The sequence below is a fragment of the Panthera uncia genome, chromosome E3, assembly GCF_023721935.1.
Source record: "Panthera uncia isolate 11264 chromosome E3, Puncia_PCG_1.0, whole genome shotgun sequence".
Lineage (NCBI taxonomy): Eukaryota > Metazoa > Chordata > Mammalia > Carnivora > Felidae > Panthera > Panthera uncia.
Window position 1 is genome coordinate 18,827,143 of NC_064815.1, and position 11,562 is coordinate 18,838,704.

At 39.5% G+C, this 11,562-nt stretch overlaps 1 protein-coding gene, 1 long non-coding RNA gene and 2 other non-coding genes across 4 annotated transcripts in view; 3 read left to right on the forward strand and 1 right to left on the reverse strand.

The window, feature by feature from the left end:
- The window catches only part of LOC125928147 (uncharacterized), a 36,333-nt gene extending 34,528 nt beyond the window's left edge, over nt 1-1,805 (reverse strand). The window contains exon 1 of the long non-coding RNA XR_007459572.1: nt 1,660-1,805. This is a non-coding gene — a long non-coding RNA (uncharacterized LOC125928147). The remainder of the gene's footprint in view (nt 1-1,659) is intronic.
- Nucleotides 1,277-11,467, forward strand: CCT6A (chaperonin containing TCP1 subunit 6A). Its single transcript, XM_049638730.1, has 14 exons — nt 1,277-1,529; nt 1,976-2,039; nt 3,628-3,762; nt 4,574-4,747; nt 5,486-5,589; nt 6,291-6,401; nt 6,668-6,827; nt 6,921-7,003; nt 7,941-8,037; nt 8,326-8,473; nt 8,890-9,023; nt 9,530-9,632; nt 10,124-10,196; nt 10,441-11,467. The coding sequence occupies exons 1-14, from the start codon at nt 1,393-1,395 to the stop codon at nt 10,511-10,513; spliced, it is 1,596 nt and encodes a 531-aa protein (XP_049494687.1). The 5' UTR covers nt 1,277-1,392; the 3' UTR covers nt 10,514-11,467.
- LOC125928690 (small nucleolar RNA SNORA22) lies at nt 4,327-4,460 on the forward strand. The gene has a single exon (XR_007459744.1). It is a non-coding gene; the product is annotated as a small nucleolar RNA SNORA22 (small nucleolar RNA).
- On the forward strand, nt 8,513-8,652 carry LOC125928689 (small nucleolar RNA SNORA15). Its single transcript, XR_007459743.1, has one exon. It is a non-coding gene; the product is annotated as a small nucleolar RNA SNORA15 (small nucleolar RNA).
- Nucleotides 11,468-11,562: the final 95 nt, after the last annotated feature.

Genomic DNA, 11,562 nt, shown 5'->3' on the forward strand with positions numbered 1-11,562 from the left:
TACGTATTGCCATGGTACCATCACCAAGATACTTTAAGTATAATATACACCAACAGTGTGTATTATAAATTGACATTTTGTGTGGGGAAAATGCTTGTATTTATATGCATATGAATTTGTAAGTTCAGAAAACCTCTCGGAAATTCAGAGTATATAATGGTAATTGTGCTTGTCTATAAAGCAAGTTGAACTAGAGGGAGGAGGGCATACTTTTCACCAGATACCCTTTGGCACCTCTGAGTTCTAACAAGTTTCGTTACTACTTATAAAAATAAGGGGCGCCTGGGTGGCGCAGTCGGTTAAGCGTCCGACTTCAGCCAGGTCACGATCTCGCGGTCCGTGAGTTCGAGCCCCGCGTCAGGCTCTAGGCTGATGGCTGGGAGCCTGGAGCCTGTTTCCAATTCTGTGTCTCCCTCTCTCTCTGCCCCTCCCCCGTTCATGCTCTGTCTCTCTCTGTCCCAAAAATAAATTAAAAAAAAAAAAATGAAACACAAGGCATTACTGAATACCTAATATGGGGGGGGGGGTACTGGATACTAGAAAACAATGGGCAGAAATGTTTCAGGGTTTTTTTGTCTTAAAAAGGAGTCCTCTCAAAGAACGTACACGACTCACTACTCCATCAACTTTAAGTTTTAAAACCTGCCTTGCGAGCCTGAGGCCTCAGCAGTGTCCGGAGCCCAAAGGGTGGACTGACATGCTTCTCGCATGGCACCAATCCTGCAGCTTGGTAAAAAGGCATCGAGCATTTTCTACCTTGCATTCTATCTCATCTTCTCTAGGCTTAAAACATTGGGCGAGGGCCCTTATCGGATTCGCTTCTGCATCGCCACAGCACCTAGAAGCCCTACAGGCACACAGTATCAAGTCAAGAAAACGCTAGTGACGGGGAGCAGAGAAGCAAGGGGTGGAAGCAGGGCAAACCGCGCGAGTGGGGGAGGGAGAAGCCCACCCTACACCGGCGGCCAGAGACCTCCAGGAAAGAGCGGCCCACACTGCAATCATGCCGGGTGGCGCGCCGCCCACAGGCCCAGCCTGGCGCCAGAGTGGCCGCGCGCCCCACCCCGCCTCCGTCCTCAGGTCCCGGGACGGCCAAGCTGGGCCAAGACGGCGGCGAAACCGGAACGCTGCGAGCCCTTTCTGCCCGGGAACAGGGTCTTCTCGTGAGCAATGGCGCCGGGGCCCGGCCACGAGGGGCGGAACCGCAGGCGCCGCGAGCCAATGAGCGGCGCTGGCCGACTCGCGGCCCAATGGCAGCAGCGCGGGCACGCTGGGGACGGTCCGGGCGCGCCCGACTTTTCCAGAAGACCCGGGTAGCGCCTCCAGGCCACACTGAGCCGGCTTTAGGCACTCCGCACGCCGGGTCTCCTCCTCTTCCTGCGGTGGTTAGCTATGGCGGCCGTGAAGACCCTGAACCCCAAGGCCGAGGTAGCCAGAGCCCAGGCGGCGCTGGCGGTCAACATCAGCGCGGCCCGGGGACTGCAGGACGTGCTGAGGACCAACTTGGGGCCTAAAGGCACCATGAAGATGTAAGGCGGGGCCGACGGGTAGGGTAGGGCGGACACCACGCACCTCGCGCCGTCGCGGGCATGGCGGCGGGGGCCAGGGCCTTGAGCTCGCCGCCCCCGGGCCTCTGCTCGCGGCTACGGCCCTACTTACCCGCATACTCCCGGGTCGCGCCTGTTTCCTGCCCCGGCCGTTTCCCCTTGTAATCGATGCTGTTTCTGCGGAGAACAAAGCTGCCCGCGTGCGCGGCGCTCCCCCGCGCCCTGGGCTCCAGCAACCCTAAGGGTTCGGCCGACTGTTTCTCTGAAGGGAGGGGGTGGGCACTGCATCATTCCTATTACTGGGTAGAGAGAACCAGCCGCGTGGCCCCAGCTCCCTAGGTTCTGGGTAAAGCCGGATTTGAATGGGACTCTTAATTTGGTGTCCGTTGAAAAAGTCACACTGTGGTTCATTTCTGCCCATTGAACAGGCTTGTTTCTGGTGCTGGAGACATCAAGCTTACTAAAGATGGCAATGTGCTGCTTCATGAAATGGTGAGAGACTGCTATACTAGGTCAAAAATGTCTTGGTTTTCCGTATTACGTGTAATTTGCAAGAGGATTTTTAATGTTCATTTTCAAAATAGGAGAAATCACTATTAGCCCTCAGCAGGTCTGGAGGAAGTAGAAGAGGATTATTATTGGTAACAGTACTGACAGTACAGTGCCAGGAGGAACCCTGGGGAGTCTGATAACTTATTTTTGAATCCCTACTCTTGCCATGTAAGTCCTTGGTTAAAGGATTGTAGTTACTAAAATTTATTAAAATTTGGAAAACTAAGCGGTTGACCCAGGTAGGTGCAAAATGTGATAACACGGCTATACTTTATTATTATTGTTATCATTATTATTATTATTCATATGCTATTTTTTCTCTTTATAAAACCGCAGTTTCTGTCTGGTCCATCTCCACCTCCAGCTGAAGGGGAGACAAAACTCTTTGCTTTACCGTTTTTAAGTCTCACTTTCCCAAGAATATAAGACTGTTGAGAGGAGCAATTGTTTTACTCTTCCCTAAGTTTCCAAAACCTGGCACTTAAAATCCAAGAAAGGAAATGACTTGCCTGTGTTTTGAATTCAGAATAAAATTTAGGGTTTTGATATTAGTGTACCATGCCTTCAGTTTGCAGATATTTGTAAACATCTTCAGTAAGGATTAGCTAACCTAGAAGGTTAGTTTTAGTTTGTTTTTAGTTGGCTAAGTGGTGACCTGTGCTAGCAGACAAACTGTCAGTGTCCCCAGAGACAAAAGGCTGCACTAGGTTAGTGGAGAATAGGAGATTTAAAAATCAAAAGCAGTACAGGAGCATTGTTTGGATCTTTTGTAATTAAGAATTTGTGGGTGATGTTGGAGACCTAATGAATATCCTGTTCTCCCAAAACCTTTCTTCGGTGATGTAGCATTCACCGATGATCTTTGCTAAAGAAACTTTTTTTCTTTTTAATTATTTGTTCCGTTCCAACTGAACTGGAGGCTGCTGGGGTTTAATTTTAGAAGGAACCTGGTTTAGGGGCGCCTGGATGGCTCAGTTGGTTAAGTGTCCACCTTTGGCTCAGGTCATGATCTCACAGTTCATGGATTTGAGCCCCACATAGGGCTCTGTGCTGACAGCTCAGAGCGGAGCCTGCGGTGGATTATGTGTCCTTCTCTTTCTGCCCCTCCCCTGTTCGCATTCTGTCTCTCTCAAAAATAAACAAACGTAAAAAATATGTATTAAAAAAGAAAAAAGAAGGAACCTGGTTTATTGTCACAAGAGTCCTAGATTTGTCATAAAGAAGCATGCATGGATTTGAAATTATATCTTACTTGTAACTCACACCTTCAATAAACCTTAACTAAGCCTCACATTTCCTCATCAGTAAAGTGGAGATAATCCACTCAAATCTATATGTGAATGTTTTTATTACCATAAATTGATGTGTAAAATAATTAATGGTGAGTTTTAAATCAGCGCCACATGTAGCTGAACATTTGGGCAATTTATGCAAATAGATGCTCTTAAAGGAGTCCCTTCAGATATTTTAAGGTATATTTATTTGGACTGTTTGAATTTAAGTAATTTTCTTCTTTTTCTACTTCTAGCAAATTCAACACCCAACAGCCTCCTTAATAGCCAAAGTAGCAACAGCCCAGGATGACATAACTGGTGATGGTACCACTTCCAATGTCCTAATCATTGGAGAACTACTGAAACAGGCGGATCTCTACATTTCTGAAGTATACATGATTCTTGTGTTTCTGTGATAGTTATGTAAACATGAAATAATCTGAATTTTATTTATATAAATTTTATTTATATAAATTTATGTGTTAATAGTAGCTGAGGCAGTATAGTAGAATGTAAAGAGCAGGGGGCTTAAATCTTGGAACCAGAGCCTGGTCTTATACAAGTTTATTGTGATCCTGGACAGATTAAAGAACCTTCCTTGGCCTGCAGGATTTTTTTTTTTTTTTTTTTTTTTTTTTATCAAGTGGCATTGCATATGATTTATATATGTCTATAACATAGATTGGTAGTTGAGATCTAGAAACCGGATATTCAGGACTAGGCATATTTATAAAGAAAAAGCCAACTAAAATGTAAATTTAAGAATTCACAACTTTTTTTTAGTCCTGAGTAGTTTGAAAGTTAAAGCAAACCATAGTAGTGATCTAATGCCAAGAAATTCCTGGGAAGAGAGGAAAATCAGACCCTTGGTCTCCCTGTTTTTGTTCGTAAAAGATGTGAATAAATGGTCCCCCTGAGCACAGTTTTGAGTTTGGGGCGTTATTCCTTGTGGTTTGCACAGTGAAAACCCAAGTGTGCTTTATAGTTCCCTTGGTTTTGACTCTGTGCTACAGCAATGTCTGTTCTTTTCCTCTGCATTGAAAGGACTATCTATCCTTTTAAATGTATTCAGAAGGTCAGCACATTTTATTGTATTAAAGCATATAAATGGTCCAGAATATTCGTTTAAACATTTACTTTGTCATCTAATTGAAGAACTCCAGTGTTAGAGATGATGGTTATATGATTATATGTTTGTAGGGTCTTCATCCCAGAATAATAACAGAAGGATTTGAAGCTGCAAAAGAAAAGGCACTTCAGTTTTTGGAACAAGTCAAAGTAAGCAAAGAAATGGACAGAGAAACACTTATAGATGTGGCCAGAACATCTCTACGTACTAAAGTGCATGCTGAGCTTGCTGATGTCTTAACAGAGGTATGTTAAATGTGGCATTTGGTACAGTACACCTGTGTTGAAGACCCTTGATATACTTCCTGGTTTCGGTTACAGGATGCTATCTGAAACCTTCACCGTGTCAGGGCTCCTGGGTGCCTCAGTCCATTGAGTGTCCCAACTCTAGATTTTGGCTCGGGTTATGATCTCATGGTTGTAAGATGGAGCCGTGCATCGACAGTGGGAGGCTGCTTGGGATTCTCTCTCCACCCCACCGCTCTTCTTTCACTCACCCACCCCCCCAGGCAAAAAAAAAAAAAAATTTTTTTTTACATTAAAAAAGAAAAAAACATTCACAGTGTTATACCATGTGAAATAAGTAGTTTCCTTTTTGTGGTAGTGAGAGTAGCTGATGTGTGTTCCTAAAATGTAAAATGAGAAAATCAAATAATAGTATATCTGACCAGGTTATAAAGATGTAATCAGAGTTTCCATTAAAGGTTTATAAAATGGAAATTTTATTATGAAAAAAACTTGTGTCGTCAACAGTTTTAATAAAATAGTGGGGATGTCAGTGATTCTTTACCTAATTATAAATTGAGATGTCAGGAATGTAAATGACTTCAATCCTTTACAAATAATGTATTCTGTTAGCTCATAGAGAAGGGCTTAGATCAGTTCAGAGATTTTAAAGAAACTACACTTCTCTGAAGAACAAGCAGCATAAGTGTCTGGACTTCTGCAAATCAAATTCATCTAATGGTTATGCTCCTATTGTAGGCTGTGGTGGATTCCATTTTGGCCATTAAAAAACAAGATGAACCTATTGACCTCTTCATGGTTGAGATTATGGAGATGAAACATAAATCTGAAACTGATACAAGGTACGTGGTAGGATGCTATGAAATCCTTATGGTATGTTTCCAAATTTACAGGCACTTTTTACAGTACATCTGTTTCGACTTTTTTTTTTTTTTTTTTTTTTTTTGGTCTCTGAATTCCTGTGTGTATTCCTAGGTGAATATTTAGTTTGCTCAGTAGTGTCTCCTCTTGAAGTTACTGGTATGATGTGTTTATAGTCAGAGTGATTCTGAAAAGTGAGCTACATCAGTGATTTATTGAATTGCGGGATACAAAGCATAATAGACTGGTGGGGAATTTAAAATATATATTTCAATGACCAAGTTAAAAAATATTTTTAGGGGCACCTGGGTGGCTCAGCATTCAACTCTTAGTTTCAGTTCAGGTTATGATCACTCTCCTCTCTCTCAAAATGAATAAACAAACTTTAAGAGAAATATGTTTTAAAGGAGGTAATCACAATTTGATAGCCAGCCATTTGCAACTATTTCTCTGCAGTTTCCTGTACAAGATAACGGTTGTTACTTTTGTTTGAATGGGTCGTGTCTGTTATGTTCTGGATATTGTTTTTTCATAATTGAACCTGCCTGGTTTCACCCAAAAGTCTTGTTCAAAAACTCCTAAAGTTGTGTGAAAATTATCAATACAGTCTCAATTTAGTGTTTGAATTTCATTAACATATGTTATGTATCATTTAGAAATCAATAACTATGTATTTTAACAGCTTAATCAGAGGTCTTGTTTTAGACCATGGGGCGCGGCATCCTGATATGAAGAAAAGAGTAGAAGATGCATACATCCTCACGTGCAATGTGTCATTAGAATATGAAAAAACGTGAGTCTATAGCCCCTTACAAATGGAGTGGAGAGGTGGAGCAGCTTGTATTTTGGGCAAGTCACTTGTGAGATTACTCTAAGGATACTAATGCCTCAGTTGGGTTTGGGTGAATTATAGAAAATAACTTCTGAAAACATTCCAGGGATAAGGACTGGAGTTAACTATTTGTTAAATCTCAAGACTAACCCAATTTCTTCGGCTGGTTTATCTTCTTAAAAAATAAACATTTCCCTCCCCCCCACCCCCAACTTTTTTTTAAATAGAGAAGTGAATTCTGGCTTTTTTTACAAGAGTGCAGAAGAGAGAGAGAAGCTTGTAAAAGCTGAAAGAAAATTCATTGAAGATAGAGTTAAAAAAATAATAGAACTTAAAAAGAAAGTCTGTGGTGATTCAGATAAAGGATTCGTGGTTATTAATCAAAAGGTGAGAATGAAGTTTTACTTTATAAATGAGCCTGTATCATTCATTGTTATTTTTAAGGTGACTTCTATTAAAACTAACTTGTTTTTGCCACAGGGAATTGACCCCTTTTCCTTAGATGCTCTTGCAAAAGAAGGCATAGTAGCTCTGCGGAGGGCTAAAAGGAGAAATATGGAAAGGTACAGATACCAGATTATCTTGGTGATGTAAATTTTATTTATTTTGCAAGTTAACTGGGATTGCTTTTTCTCCTGTAATTACATTTTTCCTTTTTTTATTGTGATAAAATACACATAATATAAAACTTAACATTTTACTCATTTTTTCTAATTATAATCCAGTGGCATTAAATTGCATTCATGTTATCATGCAGCTATTACATCATTCATCTCTAGAACTTTTCCATCTTCCCAAACTGAAATTCTACTCATTAAATAATAACTTTGTTTCTCCCACTCCTGGTAAATACTATTCTACTTTGTCTCTAAATTCAGTACCTCCTGTAAGGGAATCATGCAGTATTTGTCCTTTTGTGTCTGGCTTCTTCACTTAGCATGATAGTTTCAAAGTTCATCCATGTTGTATAGCATATGTTAGAATCTCATTTCCCTTTCAAGGATGAACAATACTCCATTGTATGAATATATCACGTTTTATTTATACATTTATCAGTGGACATTTGAGTTTCTTCCTCAGATGTCCTGTTGTGAATAATGCTGTTGTGAATAATGCTGCTGTGAACTTTGATATATGCTTGTTTTAATTTTAAACCATGAAATGTGTATGTATGTAACCATGTCGAGAGACAGCATCAAGGGGTTTCAAAGAACTACTTTTTCCTCAGAGCTCACCACAATAAAGAGCTCTTGTTCGCCTTTAGATTTCTTATCAAAGGAGTATTTCCTAACTTTGAAAGCCTGGTTTAAATGATGAGTTAGGAGAAAAGACTGGTTTTTAGCTGGTTGGTGGTGAATGGAAAGGCTTGAGTTAAAATACATTTCAGAATATCTAATTTCAGTATGTAATTCTGAAAGATCACTTCCTAAAAATTATTAATCTCTTCAAACATAACAAAGCCACTTACAGGTCTCCCTTAAAACACTTCCAATATTTCAGGCTGACTCTTGCTTGTGGTGGAGTAGCTCTAAATTCTTTTGATGACCTAAATCCTGATTGTTTGGGACATGCAGGACTTGTCTATGAATATACATTGGTGAGTGTATTTTCTTTCTGAATATGATAATACAATGATGTTTCGTTCATGAATTCATTCAAACCCAGAATCATATTTTTGATTTGTTTACATACATTTTGATGCTTATGTATAGTAATGATAAGCCATTGATGGGAAAAGTCACATTTCTTTTATATGAAGTAGTTTATTTGCTTTAATGTGATTGGTATGTTGTTTTCTTATTAATAAACTACTTATTCTTCCATAAACCCCTCTTCATTCTTTGTATAACCATATCCTGTTTTTGAAAATATCTTTTTCACATAGGGAGAAGAGAAATTCACCTTTATTGAGAAATGTAACAACCCTCGCTCTGTCACATTATTGGTCAAAGGACCAAATAAGCACACACTCACTCAAATCAAAGATGCAATAAGAGATGGCTTGAGGGCTGTTAAAAATGCTATTGATGATGGTAAGATCCTTATTGTATATTCTTTTGCTAGTGTGAAAGGCATGGCTGAATACTGTGTTCTTTTTATCAGTAATTTACACAGCCAGACACCATGCAAAAGTAAAGTCTTCCCTTTAAAATGCCTGTGATGGTATGCGAGGCTTTTTTATAGCATATCATGATTAAAAGTGGATACAAATAAATGAACTAATGCTAAGACCTTGCAAGAGCTTCCAAGTACTAGTTAAATTGGGCCATTTTGCTATTTGATGTGTTGCTTGTATTGCTTTCAAGTGCAGTATTAACACTGTGGTGGTTATGCCAAATTCTCAAGAAATGGATGGCTTTTGTGTGTGTTTTAATTTTCTTAAAAATGATTCTACAGTTTTGTTTTCTCTGCAACTTAGCATTTCTCTCCATCCCCCCGCCCCCAACAGGCTGTGTAGTTCCAGGTGCTGGTGCAGTGGAAGTGGCAATGGCAGAAGCCTTGATTAAATATAAGCCCAGTGTAAAGGGCAGGGCCCAGCTTGGAGTGCAAGCATTTGCTGATGCATTGCTCATTATTCCCAAGGTATGAATACTTTAACAGTTTTCTTAACTACATCAAAATGATTTAGCTGATGAAAGCTTTTTGATAATGGCATTTTTATAATGTAGACTTTGAGTGAACAAGTTTTATTCATTTTTTCCCTAACATAACTAGAGCCAGGTATCTCTTATCCAAATGTATTTGGTTCCTGTGGAAGGGAGTTGAATAACTGAAGTTTCAGATGGCAGGAGATAAACTGTTTTAAGAGTTTGCAGTGTAGGAGTTATACTAGAATACAAGCTTGCTCTTTTGTTTTCTCTTGTATGCTATTTTAGGGATATAGTTTATGACCAGTGTATTGCTGGGCTTGGGGTGGGTTAATGAGTTGGTTAGTAACAAATGTTCTATTTAGTTATTCTCTGATATGAACATAAATACTGGTCTATCTTAAGGGGTTTTTTTTTTTGTTTTGTTTTTACTAATTGGAATTATGGTTCTTATCACTTCTTAGGGTTCTGTCTTTTAAAGGATTAAATTTGTTTATTTAGGTTCTTGCTCAGAATTCTGGTTTTGACCTTCAAGAAACACTAGTTAAAGTTCAAGCAGAACATTCGGAATCAGGTCAACTTGTAGGTGTGGACTTGAACACAGGTAAGAGAACACAGCTATTTGTAGGGGGAGAACTAGATTCAGGTGAGGTAAAATCAGGGAGGATAAAAAAATGGAAACAAAAGAATGTTGGAGAAAAGTAGAGTGGAAGAAAGATAACAGAATCCTGCAGTATTTGTAAGACCTGTTACTGTCAACAGCAGCATACATTCACATTAGTAGAAAGGGTTTCTGGAATGAGGGAAATGGTAGGCCCATTTTGGCCAGTTCAAGTGCTCTACTTTAATATGAACAAACAAGAATGCATCTGGAAAAATAGAGATGTTCAAACATTTGGTAACCAAATAGCGCATTACTATTACTGGATGTCTTCTGAGTAGAGATCGTAGTTTGGAGCAAAATTGGACTAATTGAGGAACTTTGGATAATGAGAATAATCAGTGATGAGCAAATCACAAAATACTCTGTTTTCTTTGCATTCTGATCTTCCAACTTTCTGTGTGTGATTTTAAGAATACTGGGTTACTTTACAGGTGAGCCAATGGTAGCTGCTGAAGTAGGCATATGGGATAACTATTGTGTAAAGAAACAGCTTCTTCACTCCTGGTAAGTTTGAGACAGCCAAAACTAAAATAACCTTTAGAGAATCCTCATACTCTTACTTGGTATGTTTAATTACGTGGGGTTTTTTGTTTTTGTTTTCATAAAAATGTAATCAGCTGAAAGTATAAAAACTAAACTAGCCTTCTATGTTTTTGAGGGGAAAGGAGAAAGTTAATTGGATATAATTTGCACAGTTTGGGGTTCATATGTCACATCTGAGCCATCTGATTTTTCCTTCCCCTTTCAGCACTGTGATTGCCACCAACATTCTCCTGGTTGATGAGATCATGCGAGCTGGAATGTCTTCTCTAAAAGGTTGAATTGAAGCTTCCCTTGTGTCATCTGTATCATGAAGACTACAGAGTGATCCTAAGAATATAGCCATGGAATTTTCGTCCAAGCTTCAAATGATTTTCAAAAGCATTTTCCTTTCCCATACGAAAAAGAGAACACTGACACTCAAATTTTGAAGTTCTGAAATTATAATTACAGTATTTTTTTAAATGTCACTGCAGTGTACACCATTAAGCAGGCTGTTTTCACCCAATGAACAGGATGTTTTGCTTTAGCTTCCATGATCTAAAAGTACCATGTTAGACAAGTATGTTACCTACCTTGTTATTAAATGTTCCTTGAAAAGCAAATTTAATGGTTTAATAATTTCTTCTAATGGATGTATTTTAATATATCCACTAGTTCTCCACTGTCAGGCTTGTAGGTTTTTATGCAAATATAGATAATACTTAAAGTAACTTAAGATTTTGAAAGCATCCCTGTTTCTTTAGTATTAATTCCTGAGTAAAACTGTTGGAATCATTTGTTTGGACTTTTAATGATTTTAAGTACTTTTGCTAAAATGCTCCCCAGGAAAGTTGTACTGGGCAGAAAGATGGGTGAAGTAGAGGCAAGGGAGTTGATCATTATATATAAATAAACTGAAAGTATGAAGAGAGAAAACTAGAAATAGAGGAGACGGAAAAACACCCTTAAAGGCATGGGGGCTAAGGGAAAGGAGATTTTCACGTGGACCATATTTTTACACCCCTGTCTGTACCTGTGCTTATGCTGGAGGACCTGCCCAACCATTCCAAACTCTGTAGTGTCGTCTTTCACCCAAGTTACTGTTCTCTCCCACCCGCTTCCACAAAATTGTTTTTATAGTTGGTAGATCTCATTCACAGCCCTTGAGAGTGAAGTTGTGTGCTGCAAAGCTTTGTGTTTTTGAGGACTTGGCAGTTGCCCACGGTGTGCAATAAATATTAAATTGAAACCTTTTCTGTGATCTTGAAATGGTATTCCAGGGCCCAAAAGGAATTTGAATATAAATGGGTAGAAAATCCGTGGAAATGTTCTGTTCACAGTGTAATGG

Bases quoted from the DNA above. Each gene is read 5' to 3' on its own strand.
- CCT6A (XM_049638730.1), top strand. From the start codon at position 1,393: ATGGCGGCCGTGAAGACCCTGAACCCCAAGGCCGAGGTAGCCAGAGCC. The intron at 8,038-8,325 runs GTGAGTGTATTT...TTTTTCACATAG, and splicing joins TTGTCTATGAATATACATTG to GGAGAAGAGAAATTCACCTT. The intron at 9,633-10,123 runs GTAAGAGAACAC...GTTACTTTACAG, and splicing joins AGGTGTGGACTTGAACACAG to GTGAGCCAATGGTAGCTGCT.